Source organism: Cynocephalus volans, chromosome 6 (genome assembly GCF_027409185.1).
Source record: "Cynocephalus volans isolate mCynVol1 chromosome 6, mCynVol1.pri, whole genome shotgun sequence".
In the NCBI taxonomy this organism is placed as follows: domain Eukaryota; kingdom Metazoa; phylum Chordata; class Mammalia; order Dermoptera; family Cynocephalidae; genus Cynocephalus; species Cynocephalus volans.
The window spans coordinates 145109945-145131034 of record NC_084465.1 but is presented as its reverse complement, the minus strand read 5'-3'; the positions used below and the strand labels follow the sequence as shown (position 1 = coordinate 145131034).

The following is a 21090-nucleotide window of genomic DNA, read 5'->3' as shown; positions in this document are numbered from 1 at the left end:
AATAAGGCAGGAAATTGCAAGATCTCCAATGTGTACCCTAAAAACATTACTCCCTAAGACTCTAAAAACAATGCACAAATACCTGAACCAAACTGAAACCTGAAGGCAGGCTTTCATTTTTCTCCTTGCCTCATAGACTTGAAGAAAACTTCAAGGGACTGTCTTAGTCAAAAGTAGTTCCCCCTTATCTGTGGCTCTGCTATCTGCAGTTTCAGTGACCCTTGGCCAACCTTGGTCTGAAAATCTTAAATAGAAAATTCCAGAAACAAACAACTCATACATTTTAAATTGTGCACCATTCTGAGAAGCATGAGGAAAATTTGTGCTGTCCCGCTCTGTCCCACCGGGATGTGAATCATTCTTTGGTCCAGCAGATCCACTCTGTCTACGCCACCTGCCCTGTAGTCATTTAGTAGCTGTCTTGGTGATCAGACAGACTGCCACAAGATCACAGAGCTTGTGTTCAAGTCACTCTTATGTTACTTCATCATGGCCCCAAAGTGCAAGAGTAGTGGCAATTGGGATGTGCCAAAGAGAAGCTGTAATGTGCTTCCTTTAAGTGAAAAGGTGAAAGTTCTCAACTAAAAAGATAGAAAAAAAAAATGCTGAGGCTGCCTAAGACCTACAGCAAGAATGAATTTTCTATCCATGATACTGTGAAGGAGAAAGAAATTCGTGCTAGTTTTGCTGATGCACCACGAACTGCAAACGCTACAGCCACGGTGCGTGATAAGTGCTTAGTTAAGATGGAAAAGGCACTAAATTTGTGGGTGGAGGACACGAACAGAAATGTGTTTTGATTGATGGCAACCAGGTTTGCACTATGTGTGGTTTCAGGGATCCACTGGGGGTCTTGGAACACATGCCCTGGGGATAATGGGGGACCATTTCTTCCAGAAAAAAACTTTCACCCAAAGCTTCTAAAACAGGTGATTGTGTGTTCCACTCAGCTCTTCTGGGAGACAACTGTCCTGTGAGTGCTATTGTGTATGAGCATTAACAGAGTATTTCTTTAATTGCCTTGTGTTTTTTTTACTCCATCAGTTTCTACCAACTGTCCCTTGCTCTCCGGGGCTGAGCCTCTTCCTCTAGACAGTGTCAGAGATTAGGCAAGTGTGGAAGGAGGAAGGGGAGATGAGCACGAACGTGGGGCCTGAGGCAGAGTCACACCGTAGTTTGAGGAGCGACCTCTAAAGAGACATTAGCTGACAGATACCCGGGCTCTCCCACAATCTGCTCAGCTTCCTAAGCACGCAGTAAGAAGCACCATCCTGCCACTTTCTTTCCCTTATGGAACCACTGGAGAGGTGACAATAATAAATAATGCTTACATCCCCCAAGGTCGGGCCACCTGCTGCAATCCGAGTCTCTTCAGCACAAAGAAATGAGACAAGCACTAAATCTGCCACAAAGGAAGTGACAAATGGGATATCTTGAGAGCCCTGAACTAAGCTCTTCTTAAGAATAGACCAAAGCCCATCATAAAGCAAACCCACAAGGTTTTTGCAGTTCATTGCTGGGGCTGGGACTTACCAATTTGTAGCTCTGGGTATATTTCATAAAGACACCAGTCTACATTGCAGTCGCAGTGAGTTTTCTCAAAAAGGTTATCCAGAACATCTCGGGCCAACTGCCGCTCATCCACCATCAGTGACTTTGTGCTGTTGTCATTCATGTGCACCTTGATGATGAGCTGAGGATAAAGCCACGGAGCAGCCAGTAAGCTTAAGAAACTGGAGCAGGCCACTAAGATTAAGGTTTCAAAGTTGCTATTGTTTCTGCAAATTTAAGTAAGAATGTATTCTGAGAACTCACTCAATATAACCTGACTTGTGTGACACTGGTTTTAGGTGCTAGGAATACAGAGGTGGAGAAGTGGTGAGAACCACTTCACAAAAACAGAAAGCAAACAAGAGACACAGTCCTTGCCCAGCCTTTGGAGACTTTGCATTCTGGTCGGAGAGACAGAAAATAAACAGAACCAAAGAAGTTCTGACTTCTTGCTTTCCCAACATTTTTCTGTTATTTGTTCTGGTTTCATCCTGGGGCCCAACAGCATTTCTCGATTGAAAGTCATGCCTGAATCTTTATAATAAATTCTTCCCTTTTGCTCAGCTGGAGCTGGGTCCCATTTCATGCAACCCAAGAGTCTGAAGACACCAGGTAAGACCCAGTTAGTTAATCTACAAGTCTTTGAAGGTCCACAGAACACACTGTGATGCAGTGTCACTGAGAGACCTTACTGAGAGGTGGATTGTGTTACAGCAGAGCACGTTTGAGATCAGAGGTGGATTGAGTGAAATGAATGTAGACAGAGAAACGAGCGGCTCTGGAGGCGTGTGGGCAAATGATTGATTTTGTTTCCTTTTAATTCCATTAAAAAAAAATCTTTTGAATTGAATTCACAGTCAAATTGGTAGTTTGATTGGGATTTCATTCCAAATCTGGAGGTTTGGTGGGAACAGAATTTACTTCTTATAAGGACGCAGGGTATCACTGGCTCTTTCTAGGCAACTTGTCAGTTACTAAAACTCCTGATCCCCCAGAAAGACCACGCTTTTGTTGTAATATAACAGAATTAATTCATGAAGTAATGCAGCTAGGGTCTGGATTTCTTTGATACCTGTATATTTGTAGTGCATTTGCCTAGGACTGGACCTGGTTATTTACCAATGAGACTTATAATTATTTAAAAAGTGATTAGATGACCCGGAAAGGAAAGAGAGGCCATAAAATTGGTAGCATTTCTTCCTCTCCAAAAGTTTGGGTTAGGTTCTGAGCAGCTGGGAACATGTCCTTTCTGTCCCCTTCCTACCAAACCTGACCTTGAAAACACTGTGTAGTTAACAGAGTGAAGAGTACAGTTCCTGTAGATTGTTATGCAGTTACTGCTAGCAACGGAAGGTTGTGCATGGTGATAAACATCTGGGTGAGGAGAAGGCCAGACCACAAGTTGAAACACCCACACTACGCCTCCTCCTCCCAACACCCACCACCCCTAAGAATCAAAAATGTAGACTTGTTAAGAGTGCACTTTTTCCTCTGGAGACCATTCAAATCAGACCCTTCTCCAAGGCTTGCCTGAAGAATACTCTTTTCCCTTGAAAACCTGTAGCCTAGAAACCTGTAGTTGGATAGTCGCTTTTTTTGTTTGTTTTTTGATGTATTTAGAACGACAGGCCCAAGTACCACAGTGTCAAAGATGTATTCATCTGACCTTAGAAATGAGTTGGGGAGGGTTGCATGGAACGACAGAAATTCCTCAAACAGCAGTCCTCACTATGATTTATTTTCTGTGGAAGGCATACTTCCTGCTGTCTGCTGAGAATTATTACTGTAAAACAGCTACTTGTACTAAGAAACACTACCAATGTTAGGGCTTAGAAAACTTAAACTTCCTGATAAAAACATGAATGATGTTGGACCATATTTCAGTTCTGCTTAGGAATTCTTGGGAAAATAAAACATATGTTAGTATTTTCTTTTTTTATATATATAGGAAAAAAATACTAAACCACATAATTTGACAATGATGCAAGTTTTTTTTTTTTTTTTGCAGAGATTGCCAACTAGATTTAATCCAGATGTACTTGCGAATGTCCACAATTATAGAATTTAGAAAACAAACAAAAAACCAAGAGAAAGCTGGTGACTTTTAAAAAGAAGAAATTATATTTACTCTTCTGCACAGCTTCCACCACATTTGAAAGCTGAAGAGTAGCTCTATACCAACACATAACAACACCAAATCATAGTCATGTTATGTGACTTAGCAACTAAATTACAGTAATGTGATTTAACAAGCTAAGTCCTTTTCATATTTACACTATATGATATGGGGCAAAATATTCAAGAATGAAAAAATTTCACCTTTCTAATCCATTAAATATTTTGCAGTTTTTAGAGTTTCTTATTTTTTCTTTCACAAGCTGTAACACAAAAATATCCTAGCCCTAAATCATTAACAGCATATTTTTTTTCTTGTACAATAAGATTTACAAATGGAACTGTTCTCCTGTGTCACAGAGCTTTAAAACAAACAAATAAATAAAAGTAATGAATGAGTCTGATTCTCTTTCTAGTTCCAAAAGCTTTGTACCACAAGCTGTGTACATTATTCATAATTCAAAATGATGTCAACACCTCACAGAATACTTGAGGGCAAAGTACTTCAGATAGACTTGATTTCTATCCTTTAAAAACATGTTGCAGATTATGTGTGAGTTCATCTCAATTGCTTTCTTGATGTACGAGTATGTCTCAGTTATTTTTGTAAAACTCTGTGCCACAGACAGCCTTCTGTTTTAAGAAATACATTTGGAGTGTCTGAAATCAGAACGAATATACAACTCATCTTCATAATTTTCTTTCCTTTCCCACCCATCAGCGTGGCTTCTGTTTTACATCGTCTTGGTGGAATCAAGGCAAGGCGTGCTTTGTGTTCACTGTTATAATTCATCTAAACTAAATTATGGCAAAGTTCTCTCACTTTCTGCTACATGGCAGGACACAGCTGCCACCTCCTCCCATTTTCTTAATCCCCAGCTGAATGCACAGACTGAATCTCCCAGTTCTATCTTTTTATCTAAGAAACAACTTCTCTTTTCATTTCCCTCTGAAAACATATACGAGGTGGCCCTCATTTTATAAATAATCTAGTGCTTTGAAATAGTCTAATTATGGATTTTATTTTTACTCATTTTCTTTTGTCTTTTTATCTCCAAAGGCAGAGTCAGTGACTTGCTACAGCCCAGCCTCACCTACTGTCCGTCTGTAGCTCCATTCAACACGTTTATCTATGTGTCAGCTTTTGTGCTAGAGAGGGCTACAGAACAGACTACCTACCCTCATCCTTTACCCCTACAATCCATTTTCCACTTAGCAGCCAACATGATCTTTGAAAAACATTTATTCGTCTCATTCTCCCCTGTTTAAATCCTCAGATGTCTTCCCACTGCACTTATAATACAATCCAAACTCCTTCTCTGGCCTGTGAATCTCTGTGGCTCCCATCAGCTGCTCTGACCTTGATTCCTTCCTTTGCTTTCAACCAACAGCTCAATGAGCAAGGGCCACACAGCAGTTTGTTTTTTCCATCTTGCCAAACTCATTCTTTCCTGAGTGTCTTTCACATTCCTTCTGCTGGGGCTGCCCCTGCACAGCCACATGGAGCAGCTGCTTCTGGCTGGAGGTCTCTGCTCCAGGGTTACGTCCTCCTGCTCATCACCAAACCCATCTAAGAGAGTCGCCTGGACACTCCATCACTTCCTCCTGTTTTACTTTCTTTGTAGCACTCACCTCCCCACTAGAATTGAACTCTACCTTTGCTGTGCCCACCTCTGTGTATCCCTGGCACCTGTTCTGAGACATGGGGAGGCATCGGTGGAGAAAAGGGACAAACCCCCTGGAGGCGCTTCTGTGGGCTTGGGGAGGGGATATAGGCAATAAATATGATAAATAAGTAGATAGTATGTAGGATGGAGATCAGCATTGAGGAGAACAACAAAGTAGTACGATAAGGAGTATTGGGGACGTGTGTGCATTGCTACATAGGGAGAGCCTCACTGAGAAGGTGACCAAAGACTGAAAAGAGGGACAGAGTGAACTTGCTGAGAATCTGGGGAAGAGGCAGGGAGACCACCAAGTGCAAAGGTCCCCAGGCTAAGTGCATGGAGGAAGGTTTGAGGAGCAGCCATGAGACCAGGTAGCTAGAATGGGGTGAACAAGGGAGAGAGGGCTGGGAGAGGAGGCAGGCAGATGGCGGGCAGTCAGATCACCCAGGGGCTGTAGACCACCATGAGGATTTGGCTTCACCGTGCCAGATGGGCAGCCATTGGAGACTTCTGAGCAAAGGAGGACAAGGAGAATGGAAACTGGAGCACAGAGGAGAGGCTGGTCTTAGGCAGCAGTTGACGATTCATCCATAGTTTCAGGAAAGAATATGGGATATGTGCGCACAGATGTAGGAAGGTAAGCAGGTAAACCTGATGGTGAGAGCAACTTGTTGAACTTTCCTTTTGATTGCTTCTGTTTTCTCAGGGAAATGGGCAGCAAAATCATTGACTGAGAAGGTGGATGAGAAAAGAGGTTTTGGAAGTTTTAAAATCAAGGACAAGGTACAAATGATTTTGTAAGTTAGTGGAAGAGCATTGGACCAGAGAAGCTCAGGCAGCCCTGAGGGCTCAGGACTGAGGAGGAGGGGTGGATTTAACCAGGGTTTGAGAGAAGGGACAGGCAGGGAGGACGTATAATTCCAGTGATTGACCAGGGAGTCTAATTACATGTAGAGAGCAGGGGAGAAAAACGGTAAAGATGTTTAGGCATGTTTGGAATGAATGGAGCCAGACTGATCTGAAAGGAAGCTTCTAGAAGAACTTTGAAAGTCTGAATCAGGGATTGTCAAGGCATGTTTATTGACTATCAATCAACAAGTTCATTCAAAGAACTGTAAAAGGGCCATGGGAATATAAAGTGCAAAGCCCTATACAAAAAGGACAATTCACCCAACTGTTAAGTAAAAAGTTTGTAATGAGTCTCAGAGCTGTTACATGCTTCCGCAGTTTAAATAAGATGAAGACCATTTCTTCTTTCCCTTAATTTGCCAAATTAACTATTATTAACACTTTATTATTGGGTGTATACTTTATTATCAGGTTAAATACAGGTGTTTCTGTTATAACACAATACATCCATTCCTGAAAAACCCATGCTCTGCAAAAGATGCACAAATTGTAGGCATATTGGGAAAGCAGGGTCAGGAGCAGATCACTCAAAACCTATGCAACTTTGAAAACAGAGCACCAGCAAAAACATTTGATACCCCGAGAGATAACCTGACATCCAGGGCAGGCAGTGGGGCTAGCGTCTGCCCCAGGAGATATGGAAAATGCACAGAAGGAACTGTGAAAATGAGGACAGGCGGCTAGTAGAAGCTGAGCTCTGACCCAGTTAAGGCGGGCACAGAAGGTGGCTCCACCTACTGGAAGCCGAGAGCTGTGCAAAGCTCCAGGGAGCGCCCTTCAGGCGAGGGAGCCCTGAATGTACAAGCTTGTTTTCGAAGTTTCTAAGATAGGACTGAACGGCCCCCCCTGCCTGTGCAGCAGCCAAGCCAAGGGGCGTTTCCTTTCTTGTTGAAGGTGTGATTCTACTCCCATTATTCCAGCTCCCAGGAAAAACTATGCATAAGCCAACAAAAAATGATGTACAGGCCAAGGAAACTTGCACATATATACTAACAAAGGTCCTCTATTTATCAATCACAAATGAGCTAACAGATTATAGAAAGAAGAACTGTATAATTTATCTTTCTTTTGAAAAATTTTTTTAAAGTTACAACTATTTGGAGAGTACCAACAACTATTTGGAAAGTACCACTAAAGTTTTTTATTTTATTTTTATCATTAAATACAATAAGTTGTCATTCATTTAATTTCCCCCATGCAAAAGGGGTTCATAGTTTACCTTCTTAACCTTGGCCTCCTTCAGTTTTTCCAAAGCCATCTTAATTTTATCAGCCTTGGCTTGGGCTTCTTCATCTTCCTGTGAAATAGCAAGATAATCAACACAGTCCATTGAATAATACCAGTAAGGAATTACTCCTGTCTTCGTTACTTTATGTAAACAAAAGGTACCAAATTTCCCATGCTCAAGTTTCAGAATTTAAAAAAATCTTCAACCCAAAGATATAGAAGGCAGTCACCCTTTATAGCTTGGGAACAGTAACCTAAAAGATAAAAAGATGACCTTAAGAGTGCTTCACATATTGAGATCACAGAAATCTCTGTTTGGCTCGCAAACTGGCATCTAACCTAAGGAGTCTATAGATGTTTCCATCTCAAGGGATTTAAGCACTCCCTGAAATAATATACACACTTTTGGATCAGGATGTCTTTTTTGGGATTCTTGGTTTGGATTAGATCCTTACAGGGGTCCTTAATTCCCCAAAAGTTAAGACTTAAACTCAAAATTACACTTATAATTCAGCAAAAAAGCACTGACAAACACACATGGAGCCGGCAGAAAAGTGAGTATTTTATGAGCCCAAAGCCCTTTGATTTTTGCAAGTTAATATTCCGAGAATAGGATAATTAAGCCTCTCCTACCTATTTATAATGATGAGGAAACGAGCTGTTCTAATTACATTCTAATTACTTGAAAGTAGATATATATCTTTTTATAACAGTGCTTCTTAAATTTTTCTTTGAGCCACAAGCCCTTTTAAGAAAGCGTTGAAAGTGAGGACGCCTGTAAAACTTCCCATATGCATTCAACTTTGCACTTACGTTCAGGGGATTCATACCCCCCTTGAAATCTTCATGACCCTACATGAAGAGCCTCGGCTCTGTATTTATTACAATTTTCAAGTAATTTTCTATAACAAATACACAATAGAGCAATGAGTGTGATAGAGTATAACTTAATATTTGATTTATATTTAATATTTGTTCATTCAAAAGACATTGTAGCAATTGTCAGGGTCACTAGGGTCACATTTATAAACACTGATCATTATCACACAGTACAACAAAGGTGGAAGCCACAGGAAATGGAACTGGGTTCTTACTCTAAAATATTTTTAAACAGCTTACTCTAAGAAAAATTCTTAAAAGTGCTCTTTTTGCTTTCATGAGAGACATATTACGAGTTAATATCCCAAATAATGACAATATGGACTTTCCAATTGTTTGTTTTTCAATATTCAGAAGCTTATTAATATCGAGCACTCATCACCCGTCTGCTTTATAACACCCCCTCCCCAACCATGACATTACAAGTGGTACTTAGATGTATCAGAGCTGCCAAATTCAAAAACATGGAAATACATAAATCAGTTCCACAGTTCATACAACGTTAATAAAACAGTTCCCCCAAAGGCTGGGTATTATCAGGGATTTTCTGCATACAAATATAGTTTTTCATCAAGCTATAATAAATCCTGAATATGGTCCTAATATGTTCTTTACACACACCTATGGGTCTTGTTTATGGAGGGCTCCGGCTTTGCAATGAACGCACTCTAGCTGTCCCTGTATTTGGTATCTCAGAGCTTTGGGCATACAGACCTATGAATGTAATGATCACTTCAAAGAAAGTCAAAGACAGTGACCGGTCCTGTCATCTGTGGCCCCACGAATTTACCTGAGAGAGAGGTTCAGGAGGGGGTGGTGGCAGTGGAAGGTCTAACATAGGATCAGCTGGTGGAGGTGGCAAATTGTCCTCATACTGGCTGACACTCATTGCAGCAACATTTCCTCCGTAACCAAGAGAGGCTGCCCCACATACGTTTGATGCCTCCAGAGATGCCGAATGACGTTGGTTCTGAGAGGACTCTTTCTGTGCCTGGATTGTCCTCTGCTCAGCTTCGCTTATGTCTGCTACCAGATCTGCCATGAGAGCATCTAAATCTTGGTCTTCCAGGGCATTTAAGGACTCTGATAGGGAAAATCACATTAATGATAAAAACAACTATTTGCACCTGGAAAAACTGAAAAAAAAAAAAAAAAAACAAACCAAAAAACTTTTGAGAATAATATTTGTGTAGGGGGAATCATTATTTTGATTTGTTATAAGGAGAAAGGTTGAGAATATTTTTATTCATTAGCACACATACAAGTATAGGAATTCCTAAAATGATTGTTGCTGCATTTACTGAGCACTTAATGTGAATGAGTTCTAACTCCAAGAAAAGAAAAGGAGAAAATGTGTTCTCTACACTGGGGCACCTCACATACCAGTTATAAAGTCGAAACACAGGACTAGATGCATAAGTAGGGAATTCACGTAAATTCTAGTGCAAGATCTTAGAGTTTTAGAAAAGTAGGGCAGGGAGGATATTGGAAAGAGATGGAAGGGGAGTTCTCCCCAAGTGTTTACAGGGCGGACAGAGTATGGCTGATAAAAATATTTGGAAGAAAGTGTGTTTTAACCAGCTGGGGTCTAATATGCCTTGAGAGTTTGAGGTGAAGATGGAGCTTCTGTAGGCTCACCTCCCAATCTCACATTCAAAGAAAGAGCAATGAGTGATAAACAGCAGGAATTAAAGCACTAAAGGTGTTAAGAAGTACAAAAGTTTTTTCAGGGAATTAAACGGTAAAGACTTTATGAAGACAGTAGGCTGGGAGTTAACCTAAAAGAAAGGGCAGACATGGATTTTCAGAGCAAGGGGGAGTGAGCCGCGTTCACCTCACAATTTCTTCCAAGTGTGAGATCACCGTAGTAGATCAGACTTTAGATGCGTGATCCTGAAAGCTGATTAGATTGCATGGTGTAGTGGGAGTGGGGTTGATGACTGGTGTTAGCAGGGCACTGTGATGGGCAGGCACACATTACGTGCTGAGTGTAATGAATGAAGGACGGGCAGGATGACAGTGATCCGTGAGGAAGAGAATTCTAGCTGCGTAGGATGAACGGGAATGAGGAAATGGGAGCAGTGGAAATGAATAATTTATTGCCAAACATCATCATCATAAACACCATGTAGCATGTAGCATATTACATTAATACTACTAGTTCTAGTGCACAGCAGTCAGACTAAAAAGTTTGGATGTCCTAAATGTGTCAAATGAGTTTATTATATTGTAATAAACTCTTCTTTATAAAATTAAGTTAATTAATTAAAAATGTTTTCAGAGAAAATATATATAGAATTAATGAAGCCTATTCATAATTTCCTAAGGTAATGTAATCAATCACATTGTGATTACTGACATATAAGCCTTTTAACTCATTATAAACGTTTTAGGGACAAAATCCCCACAACGCTACTTATATTAACAATTTCCAAAGTAAATTTAATATATTAAATTATTATATTATTTATTAATATATTAATAAAGACCCCTACATTTATTAATATAGATTAAATTTATTAATATAGAATCAGGTAATATGGAATTGGGGAATGAGACAGAAATGGATTTGATTCTGAAGTTTATCACCAACTCTCTGAATGACTTGGGGCAAAATATTTTTAAGTCATTTTAGCAATGTTTGAAAGGGAAGACATTATAAAAATCTATTCCTAATTTAATTCCCAAGAAATTTAATTTTTCATACACACTGGTACTTTTTGTCTTGTCTAATACTCAAATCAGGTCACATGTTTACATGGTACTTCCTTAATGAGATGAGTTTCTTATTACTGTACTGCAATATTACTATGTTTATATATTGCTGGGTTTCTTTTTTCCTATCATTTTCAGTACTTTTTTGATAGCAGGCACTGAGTTAGTGCTTAGAAAGCATTTGTTGAGTTGACTGCAACTAAACTGAAATATTAATTAAATATTAATTTTAATCAAACTGATTTTAAAGCCCTCAGCTGTAACAAGTGTGGCGAGGCTGAATCTGCAACATTCACATGCACAGTGGTGGAGTTTGGATGTGCTGTCCTCCCAGAACTCATGGAAATCTGATTCCCAGTGTGGCAGTTTGAGTCACGGGGCAGATCCTTCATGAATGGATTAGTGCTTTCCCTAGGTGGGGGAGTAATGAGTGAGGTCTCGCTCTATCAGTTTCTCGTGAGAGCTGGTTGTTTAAAATACCCTGGCACCTCCTCTGTCTCTCTTGCTTCCTCTCACCATGTGATCTGCTTGTACCCACTGGCTGCTGCCAGTTTTCCATCATGAGTAGAAGCAGCCTGAGGCCCGTGCCAGATGCAGCTGTCCCAGAATCATAAGCCAAATAAATCTGTTCTTCATAAATTACCCAGTCTCAGGTATTTCTGTTATAGCAACACAAATGGACTAATACACACAAGTACATGATATCTATTGCTGTTGTAATTTTACAAGTGTATTGCCTTTTTGAAACTTTGTGAATGTTACCATCACGATGGAAATGACTGGCAGAATAATAAGTTTATGTGGCAAATAGAAAAGAGTGTAGAAAAGGAGAAAATCAGAAGAGGTATATTATAATTTGCCAAAAAACAGTCATTGGCACCTAATGGTATATCAAAAAACTAATGAAAATTATAGAAACAAAGAAACCCAGTGAGGGATGGAAATAAATCTTGGAACTAGATTTCTGTAACTAGACTTCTCTCTTATTTTGGCTCATACTTTTGGTAGGACCTGCAAGTCTTTGTCAAACCTTTTGCAAGAGTTGCCATGAATTCACATTAATTTGGAAGTGATTATTCGAGATTTATTGTAAATTTGAATAGCGCATGAGCTATAGATTGTCCCTGCACTACATAAGGAGAGATTTTTGTTAATAAAATAAAGTGACAATCTCAGGGAGAATTAAAACATGTTGAAAAGAGTAAATTATATATAAATTTAAATATATTACATTTTAAATAAAAGATTTTATACTTTGAAGTATCCATTCATATATTATCAATATGAACTGGACAGTTCATTTTTATCCTTTAACTTGACCCTTATTAATGTTTTATTATGCTACTCCATGTTACTCTATGGGCTTAGTAATAAGAAGAAACTCCCCTTACTTCAAAAAATAAGATAATTTTGACACTTTTCATTAAAGGCAAAAATATCTTCTTGGCTCTGTCAATCCAGACACAATAAAACACAAACTGAAATTCAAGACTTTAACAATGATATTTATTATCATGATGTCCAGTTATGTTCCTTTAATTTTGTTTTCAAATTATAGTTCCATACAGATTTTAGTCATTTTTCTGATTTCAAATGACTTGAGAAAAGACATTGCCGTGCTTACCATTTAAATCTTTAAAACCCACACTGTAGTTGAATTCATTTCTGGGTGGTTTAGGTTCAGGAGGAGGAAGAGTGTCAACTCCTAAACTCTGTGAAAACAGATCACAGCCCCAATGTCAACTTATTCATGACACAAACAATTCTGCAGCACATTTAAATCAGCAAGTAAAACCTAGTTTTATTTACACATTTTCTCTCTAAGTATGTCCTTTAAGAACCACATCCTTACTTTAAAATGTTTTATGCAATTGCTTTTCCCTACAGAAAATTACAACTTAAATATTACTCTAGAAGAAACATCTTGAAACAGAACATGTCAATTGAGAAGACTGAGAAAGAGATGGTTGAGTAAATTTTTATGAACAATGGAAAAAATTTCTTGTAATGACGAACACATACCATATACATATTTCTATAAGTAATGACATCAGAGAAAGAAACATCTAGTCACTTAGAGGAGAAAAGCTGTACCAGGGTGCAATCTGCCATTACACAGTAAAATGTTATACAGTTGCTCTTACCTAATAATACTTTTGTTAAGAAGAAACTAAGACACAGAAGTTACTAATTTTGTAAATGACATAATTTATTTATTTGGAAATTAAGTGACTTACGATTTAAAAGTTATATTACATTCATAATTTAAATTTTCAAAAATATTTTTATATGGATCCGCATACTGGCCAGCCACCAAAAAAATTTTTTTTCTATCTATAATTTGAGAAGTGATTTCACCTGTTCGTATATATAATGTTTTTATGACAGTGAGTGCATCCTTTGATATTAATTCTATTTGGTAAATAATATCCTTATTCATTTCTCAAAATTTGAAGAAAACCAATATTGTACAATGGGAAATAAATTAATAAAATATAGCCAGTTTTCAATTTTTAAAAAAAGACCATTAATCAAGAAGATGTTAAAAAATGACTCAATCAAGTTAGAATCAAGGATAAAAATAAGTGTAGGGAAAAGTGACTACAACCCCAGAATTCATTTTTAAAAATAGAATGAACATGCAAAAAATTGACCAGAAAAGGGGTATTTGATGGCTGAATTATGAGGCAGACACCAGAACAAAAAATTCAGTGAAAGTACAAAGACATTAACTGAGTTTGTTTTTTAATGTTATAACTAAAAATTCTACATCACAATTAGTGTAGCCAACGGATTTTTCTCGGGAATATAATTTACTCTGCTATTTAATGACATTGGAACTAGTTTTCTATCAAAATATTAATACATAAATTTGCAACACAACAGAAATCTAGTAAAATAGAGAGGAAAAAAAGAGAGAGGAAACTGATTTTAGGAAGGAGGCCGTTTAATCTTAGGAAAGTCATTCAAAGCCCAAGATGAAGTCATGTATGTAGCATTTCTCTATATCTGGTGTGGTCTGTGAAATGATTTTATGTGGTATACAAAAACACAAATATTTAAAATGTAAATTATTATGTACCAATTTGGATGCTTAAAAAGAAAAAATTAAGTTAGAACATCTAAGCAACTGCTTGAGATGAAGTTTAATTAAAAAAAAATCAATTAAAGACAAATATTAAGAAAATAAGACAGGTGGGTTTCAGATACGCCAAAAACCATGAATGGTGAATGACTGAAATTTGGGAACACCGCTTTATACTCGCCTTCTTAAAAACCATGTTTTAAATGTATTTCATTAGAAGTTGCATGCTATGGGTTAAATGTGTCCCCCAAAAGTTGATGTATTAGAAACTCAACCTCCATTGTAACAGTATTAAGAGGGTGGGAAATCCTATTATGGTAATTGAAAGGTGGGGACTTTGAGAGGTGATCAGATCCTGAGGACTGTTCCCACATGAAAAAATTAATTCATTGATGGTTTAATGGGTTGTCATGGGTGTGGTTCTGATGGCTTTCTAAGGAGAACAAGTGAGCAGGTTAGCTGTCTTGCTCAGCCCATTCTCATCATGGGATACTCGGTATCGCCATAGAGTCACCCCACTAGGACGAAGGCCCTCTCCGGATGTATTCCCTGGTCTTTGGACTTCCCAGCCTCCAAAACAGTAAGAAATAAATATTGTTTCCTTATAAATCACCCAGTTTCAGGTATTCTGTTATAAGCAACAGAAATGAAACAATACAGCGTATAGGAGTGATTTTCTAATTCTTCATTCCTTTTCAATGTATTAACTGAAATTCTTCTACAAAAAAGAACTATCTCTCACCAATTATTTGTTTAGACTGAAATACAGTAGGACTGTATTAAAAATAGATAGAACTGTAGAAAAACTAAGTAAATGCTTGATTCTTTCTCTTTATCAATTTTCAGAGTAAGTTAATGCTCTGGCAATTTCCAATGGTGACCAATAAAGAAACTTTGTTTTTGTTCATTTTTGGTATCATTATAAACTCATAGCTTATTTTTTTGCCATGTAGAAATTTAAAATTTTTATAGTTTTAAATATTTCATTTACAGCTTCTGGGTGTTATATCTTGCTTAGGAAAGCCTATATCTTAAGATTATATAAGGATTTCTCCCATGTTCTTTTCTATATATATTGCAATCTTTGATTCATGGAACTCATTTGGGTATAAGGTGTGAGGCAGAAATGCAGCTTTTAACTTCCCAGATGTGTTATTCCAACACATTTATTAAATAATTCTATTTTTTCTTTTTATTTAGAATGCCTCCTTTATCAGGAGATAAAGTAAGTTTTATATATATGCATATATATATACACACATATATATATATAGAGAGAGGGAAAATAATAATGCAAATAAGACAACATGTTAACTTATGGGAAATTTGGGAGAAAAATAAATGGGAGTTCTTTGTACTATTCTTTGAACTTTTCATAAGCTTAAAATTATTTCAAAAGAAAAAAATTAAAATCAGATGATTACATTCTAGGTCCCTTTAATTTTTGCTTATTTTGGGAAACTAGGAAGGCCTATCTGGCTGTCTAAACCACACCCCAATTTTAAAAAATAGAAAAGGCACAAAATTCACAAATGGATATTAAAACAGCAGCTTTTCTAATGGCTGGGAAAATACCCAATAATCTCAAAGAGCAGTAATGGCCAAATTGAAGAACAGATTTTAGACTTAAGGACAAGGCAGGGTCTTTTCCTTACCCTGAGATCTTGGGACCTACCTGTCAGGAGTGCTGTATTAGCCAAGCACACCCTGTGACTACACCCACCTGGGCACAACAAAGAAAGAGCAAAAACCAAAAGGACCTTCAGTGAAGGCAAATCCAAGAGACTCAGGGTGGGGGTGAGGGGGACCCTGCCTCTTGGTGAGTCACAGTGATAACACTTAACAGTGGTCCCATGAAAATCCCAGACTCTGGTCAATCTGAGGCAGTTACTTCTCCCCTGGCTGCAGAAGTGAGGGACATGGGCAGAGAGAGACCACGAATGTTCACTCAAACTCTCCCCTGTCCCAGGAGGAAAGAACAAAGTCCTCATCTACAGAAATGTGGTTACTATCCTAACACTCACATTTTAAACCAGCACCCTTTCATGCAAGCCTATTGTCTCATATTTTGTCCCTTCTTTCATCGAATTCAAACTTACTTGAATTTTATTGGGAATATAAAGTAGATGCTAATTAAAATCGGTTTATTTTTCCTAAAATAAATAGTCTTTCAAAACATACACTATTCATTTATTTTGTAGAAAACTTTTTAAGATCCCTGTCTTATTTAGGAATATTGGGTTATTCTTATTTCAATATCTTATGCAGATAGTGGCGAGCTGACTACCCTCTGAATCAAAGAAACACTTATTAGAACATTGCAAGACACACTAAAGCTTACCTGACCTTGTAACCTGGGTTAGTGGTCCTTGGGTCAGCAGCCACCGGGGTGACCTCTAATAGTGGGGTGACCTGTGAGTCAATCTGGTCTTGGTGCCAGTGGCTTTTTTTTTTTCTCAGACCTGCAGCCTGTGGCTGAGTGGCTTTCACTCTCCTTTGACAGGACTAAGTTCGTACAGTCTAATGAATAGACCACAATAACTCCTATTTAGCCCTTTAAAATGTAGCATTTCCTTAAAGGCTGGTAAAAATCTTAAGATGATGTCATTTTCTTAGCTGTTCTTATAGAGTACCCACAGGAGAAATTGCTCAGTGGCGGTGGTTGAAGAGGGTTATGCGTGGGGAATATTTTTGCATTGGTAAATGTTTGGACACCATGAACAAGCATATTGCCATGACAGAATGCATGTGTGATCAATGTATGAAATTAACTGAACTCAGAAGGATGTAATCAGAACAAAGCTTTATTTTTTTCCCCACCACGGTCACAGTTACATCAGGAATATATAATATTGTCAATCTCCAGTTGTTTTATTAAAGACAGCCCTCTTGTCACATTAAAATCAATTTCTGTAACCCCATTTTTTTCTTATTTGGAAGTTAAGAAAGGGAGTTTACCTGGGTCAGAAGATCCATCTCTCCCAATAACGTGCTGAACATTTGGTCTATATCGTCCCCTGACTCACCCATCTGCAAAAGGAAGAAATCCAAATGTTAACAGTCTAGTAATAGCCTGATCCTAAGGTAATCTTCACATCTCTGTCTCTTCTCCAACTGTCCCATCCATGGACAGGTAAGTAGCTAGGAGAATCACATGGAGAGGAAGGTTCCCTTCAGCCAGAAATTTCATGCCCAACCTCCCTCCATCCAATTTGCTTGGCCCAAGATTGAGCCAAACCTTGGGAACTGCCTCAGAGCAACACTTGAACTTTGCTTTTCCAGGTTAAACCAGTCTCCTTGGGGCCAAATAGACAAAGCAGACATCCTTCAGGAATTCACCTCTCATAGGACACTTTACTAGAAATGGAGGAAGCCTTATACCGCAGATGATTGTGTCAGAGCAACGTAGAACTTCACCTCCACTTAAAAACTTACATCAAAATATGTCAGGAGCACACCTATTTACCAAACGATTCCCTGCTTTACAGAGATATCTCTGAAATAACAGCTTTTGGTACCTTTATTTGGAAGTAGAGGAATGGCAAACACTTAGAACTAAAATGGCCACGTGGTCAAGTGAAAAGAGAGGGAAAAAAACATTTTTTTTTTATAGGATAACCTTTCTTGGTCTAAACCAAATGAAGAAATTGTCCAAGAGAGGAAAAATGTTGCAACAATATGTGGTGGATGCCCCATGAGGCGTGACTAGCTGTTTGCTTTCCTCACATTTTTGGCAAGGCTGGATTAGGAAATTTGGAGACATGACTAGTCCTCCTGCAGCCATTAATTGGTGTGTAGTTTGGTAAAGGGAATCACTGCTTCATCTGTAAGATGAAGAATTTGCTGCAGATCATTTCTGAGGGTCCTAAATGCTCTAAAACACTGTAGATTAATGCCAATTAGAGCTCAAACTAAAATGTCTGGGGAGAGTAGAGGATCAGTATGTATCATCTAAGCCAAACAGTATTTGCCTGAGCGTGTATATATGTGTGTTTGTGTTTCAGTTTTTCTACATGGAAACTTTTAAGTATATACAAAAACAGAGAGAATAATATAATGATTTTTACGTACCCATTGTCTGGCTTTAACAATTATCAACTCATGGTCGATCTTTTAAATTTAAATCTACCTATATCCTCTCCTAGACTATTTTGAGATAAATACTGTTTTTCCATTAATATTTTAGTATGTAACTCGGAAAGATAAAGATATTTCAAAACCTTAATATGATTATTATGTTTGCATGTGTGTGTGTGTGTGCATTTGTTTAAAATAATTTGGTTGAAATAGGCCAAGTTGAGGCAGATCTATCTTTCTTTGAATAAATTATCTTGAAAACCTATACTTCACCCTTTAATGTGACATCAAACTAATACTTTTGTGGTAACATATTTTCATTTTTAATAGTTTTAGCTAGTCAGGGTCTCTCTCTCTTTATGAAATATGTGTATAAAATACCTTTTTCATTCTAACTCTTCCTTAAAAATGACTCAAATAATTTTTAAATGTCCCAGTTCTTTAAAGTAAAGTGATGTCATGATGAAAATAACAATACTGCTTATCTAGCACTAACCATGTTCCAAAAACTGTTCTATAATCCAGAGTTAATATCATTTAGCACCCAGTGTAGCATTGTCACCAAGCAGTCAGAAGGGATGAGGCTGTAAAACCATTTTGGGTGAATCAGTGCATATCCTCCAAATATCCACCCTGCAAAGCTGGTGCTTAATTTTCCCAAATTATCCTCGATAGTTATCTTGGGTTTATTACTCAGAAAACCTGACATAATAAAATCCTCTTGCTTAATTTTTCCATCATATATTTTCCCCTCACCCAATTTTAAGAAAGAAAAATGATTTTTTCCCCTTACACAAATTTACCACCCTCACTGAACAGGATTGAGAGTATTTTCCACCTGAATTTCCTGCTCGCCACAATAATTCTTCTTTCGCCCTCCTTCTAGAATCTCTCTCTTGTGAAATACAAAAGCTATTCTGAGCTACGTTACTGAGTACTTTCAATAGTCATTTCAGGTTTTAAGTTTTGGATGTTTTATATTGGAAGAGGGATGTTTGAATTGCTATGAGATATGGTAATTTTACAGAACACTTTTTCTGCCTTCCGGTGGAGGATGTGTCTTCCAGGAACACTGGTAGTTGCAAAACTGGGTTGGTCTGGAGGGGCCGGGAAGGGAACTTTAGTTAAAACAAGAGAGATCTAGATACCATGGAACAAGCACATTCCTTAGTAGCAGTCACACCTCAAAGAATCAGATGTGACATACACATGGGACAGGTTTGAAACCAAGGAAGTCATTCAGTGAATGCTCATGGTCAGACCACCTAAGCAAGGTAGGCAGGTGTGCACTCAGGTACAGAGGTGACAGGTAAGGCAGGCAGCCCAGGTCTAGGTCTATGTGTGCAGGTCAGAGAGGTCAGGGAGGGATGAACTCATCATCAGTGGAGGTCAATGGAGATGTTCATGTGACTGTGTGTGGATTTGGGGTTTAAAAGTGCTTATTGCAGCCAGAAGAAGGGATGAGGGTTGTAGGTGAGCCCCCCTCTGGTAGAGGAGGGGAGTCAGTGTGAGGATTCATTCCCGTGTGGTTTTACCCTCTCCCAGTTGCTTACAAAGTATCTGCATCATACCTTCCCTTCTTCAAATGTCCTACAAAATGAAGGAAAGTACTTAAGTAAGCAAAATACCCATGGTTTCACAAAGTGTCTCCTAGAAAATCAACATGGTATTAACAATCTTGTAATAGATTTCTCACTCATTACTTTAATAAGAAAAATTAACAGAATAAACAATAAAATTCCCAAACTGCCCATGTGAATGTATTTCCATTAGAGTATCATGCAGTACAATAATGTGGCAAAATAGAGGAATCCTTCAGATGAATTATTATTAACAGGGAAAGTTAAGAATAAGTATTTAGTGTTAACATATTTCAGATCTTTTATAAGATAAAAATACTCCATCTGGAGTGGGAAAAATAGATAGCTGACCTGAAAACTGTCAGCCAGTGTTAGGATAAACTTACAGGAACCAAAGATGATGTGCATAAGAATCCTGCCACTGATGTGTTCTCTTAAACCATAATTTTGGAAAAGCACTAAAAATGATGAAGAATAAGTCTCGAAAGGAAATGCAACGTTAATGAGTCAGAAAAACCCATTAAGCCCAAAGACCTTAGTTTTCCAGCCTGTACACATCACTGGCAGACAATGGGTTAAGGACACGTTGCAGTGAATCACCCACCTAAGATGGAAATAACTCAAATGACAGCACATGCTCGCGACCTCTCCTGAAAGGAGAGGTCTTTATGTTCATCTGGTAGAAATCGTTCCCCCTGCCCTTGCATGCCTTTCCACCAGAGTCTGTTACTGAATTATTAAAAGGAGTCAACATCAAAATTGTGCGGTAAATCTAGTGTCACGAGTAAATCTGTTATTGAATGGATCACAGTTTAAAAGAGTTGCATACTTGGTGAAAATAATAAGACATTTGAATTATGAACTATTTTAAACATATACATTTTTATTAATCTGTAAATTCACAATTACCCTCCCCAGCATGAAAATCTCATTTTTGGAAAGGACAGACAAGAGTCACAAGTATAAGTACAAACACACACACACTCACACACAAGTGTGAAAAAATAGGGCTGTGCCTCTTTGCGTGTGGGGTATTTTCCAAAGGTCAAAATAAAGTTTAAAAGAGAGAGAGAGAGAAAAAAAATACCCAGCCCCAAAAGCTAAAAGTGTTATTTGGTTTAGCAGCTCAAAGAGTTAGGGTGGAGGGATCACAGTGAAGAAACATGTTGCAAAACATGCCATGTTCACATAGACTGGGTGGAGTTAAAATCCTTCTGTGAGTATGTCATTTCTCAGTTTGTTTCCTGTCTTGGGAAGAACAACACATTGATGATGAAAAGAAAAT

The 21090-nt window shown here is 38.1% G+C and overlaps 1 protein-coding gene across 1 annotated transcript in view; it reads right to left on the bottom strand.

Moving 5' to 3' along the window:
- The window catches only part of APBB1IP (amyloid beta precursor protein binding family B member 1 interacting protein), a 49112-nt gene extending 31934 nt beyond the window's left edge, over positions 1-17178 (bottom strand). The window contains exons 1-5 of the mRNA XM_063100918.1: positions 17107-17178; positions 12688-12775; positions 9139-9431; positions 7462-7539; positions 1534-1693 (exon numbers count right to left, since the gene is read on the bottom strand). Of these exons, the coding sequence (XP_062956988.1) occupies positions 1534-1693; positions 7462-7539; positions 9139-9431; positions 12688-12775; positions 17107-17178 (691 nt within the window). The remainder of the gene's footprint in view (positions 1-1533; positions 1694-7461; positions 7540-9138; positions 9432-12687; positions 12776-17106) is intronic.
- Positions 17179-21090: the final 3912 nt, after the last annotated feature.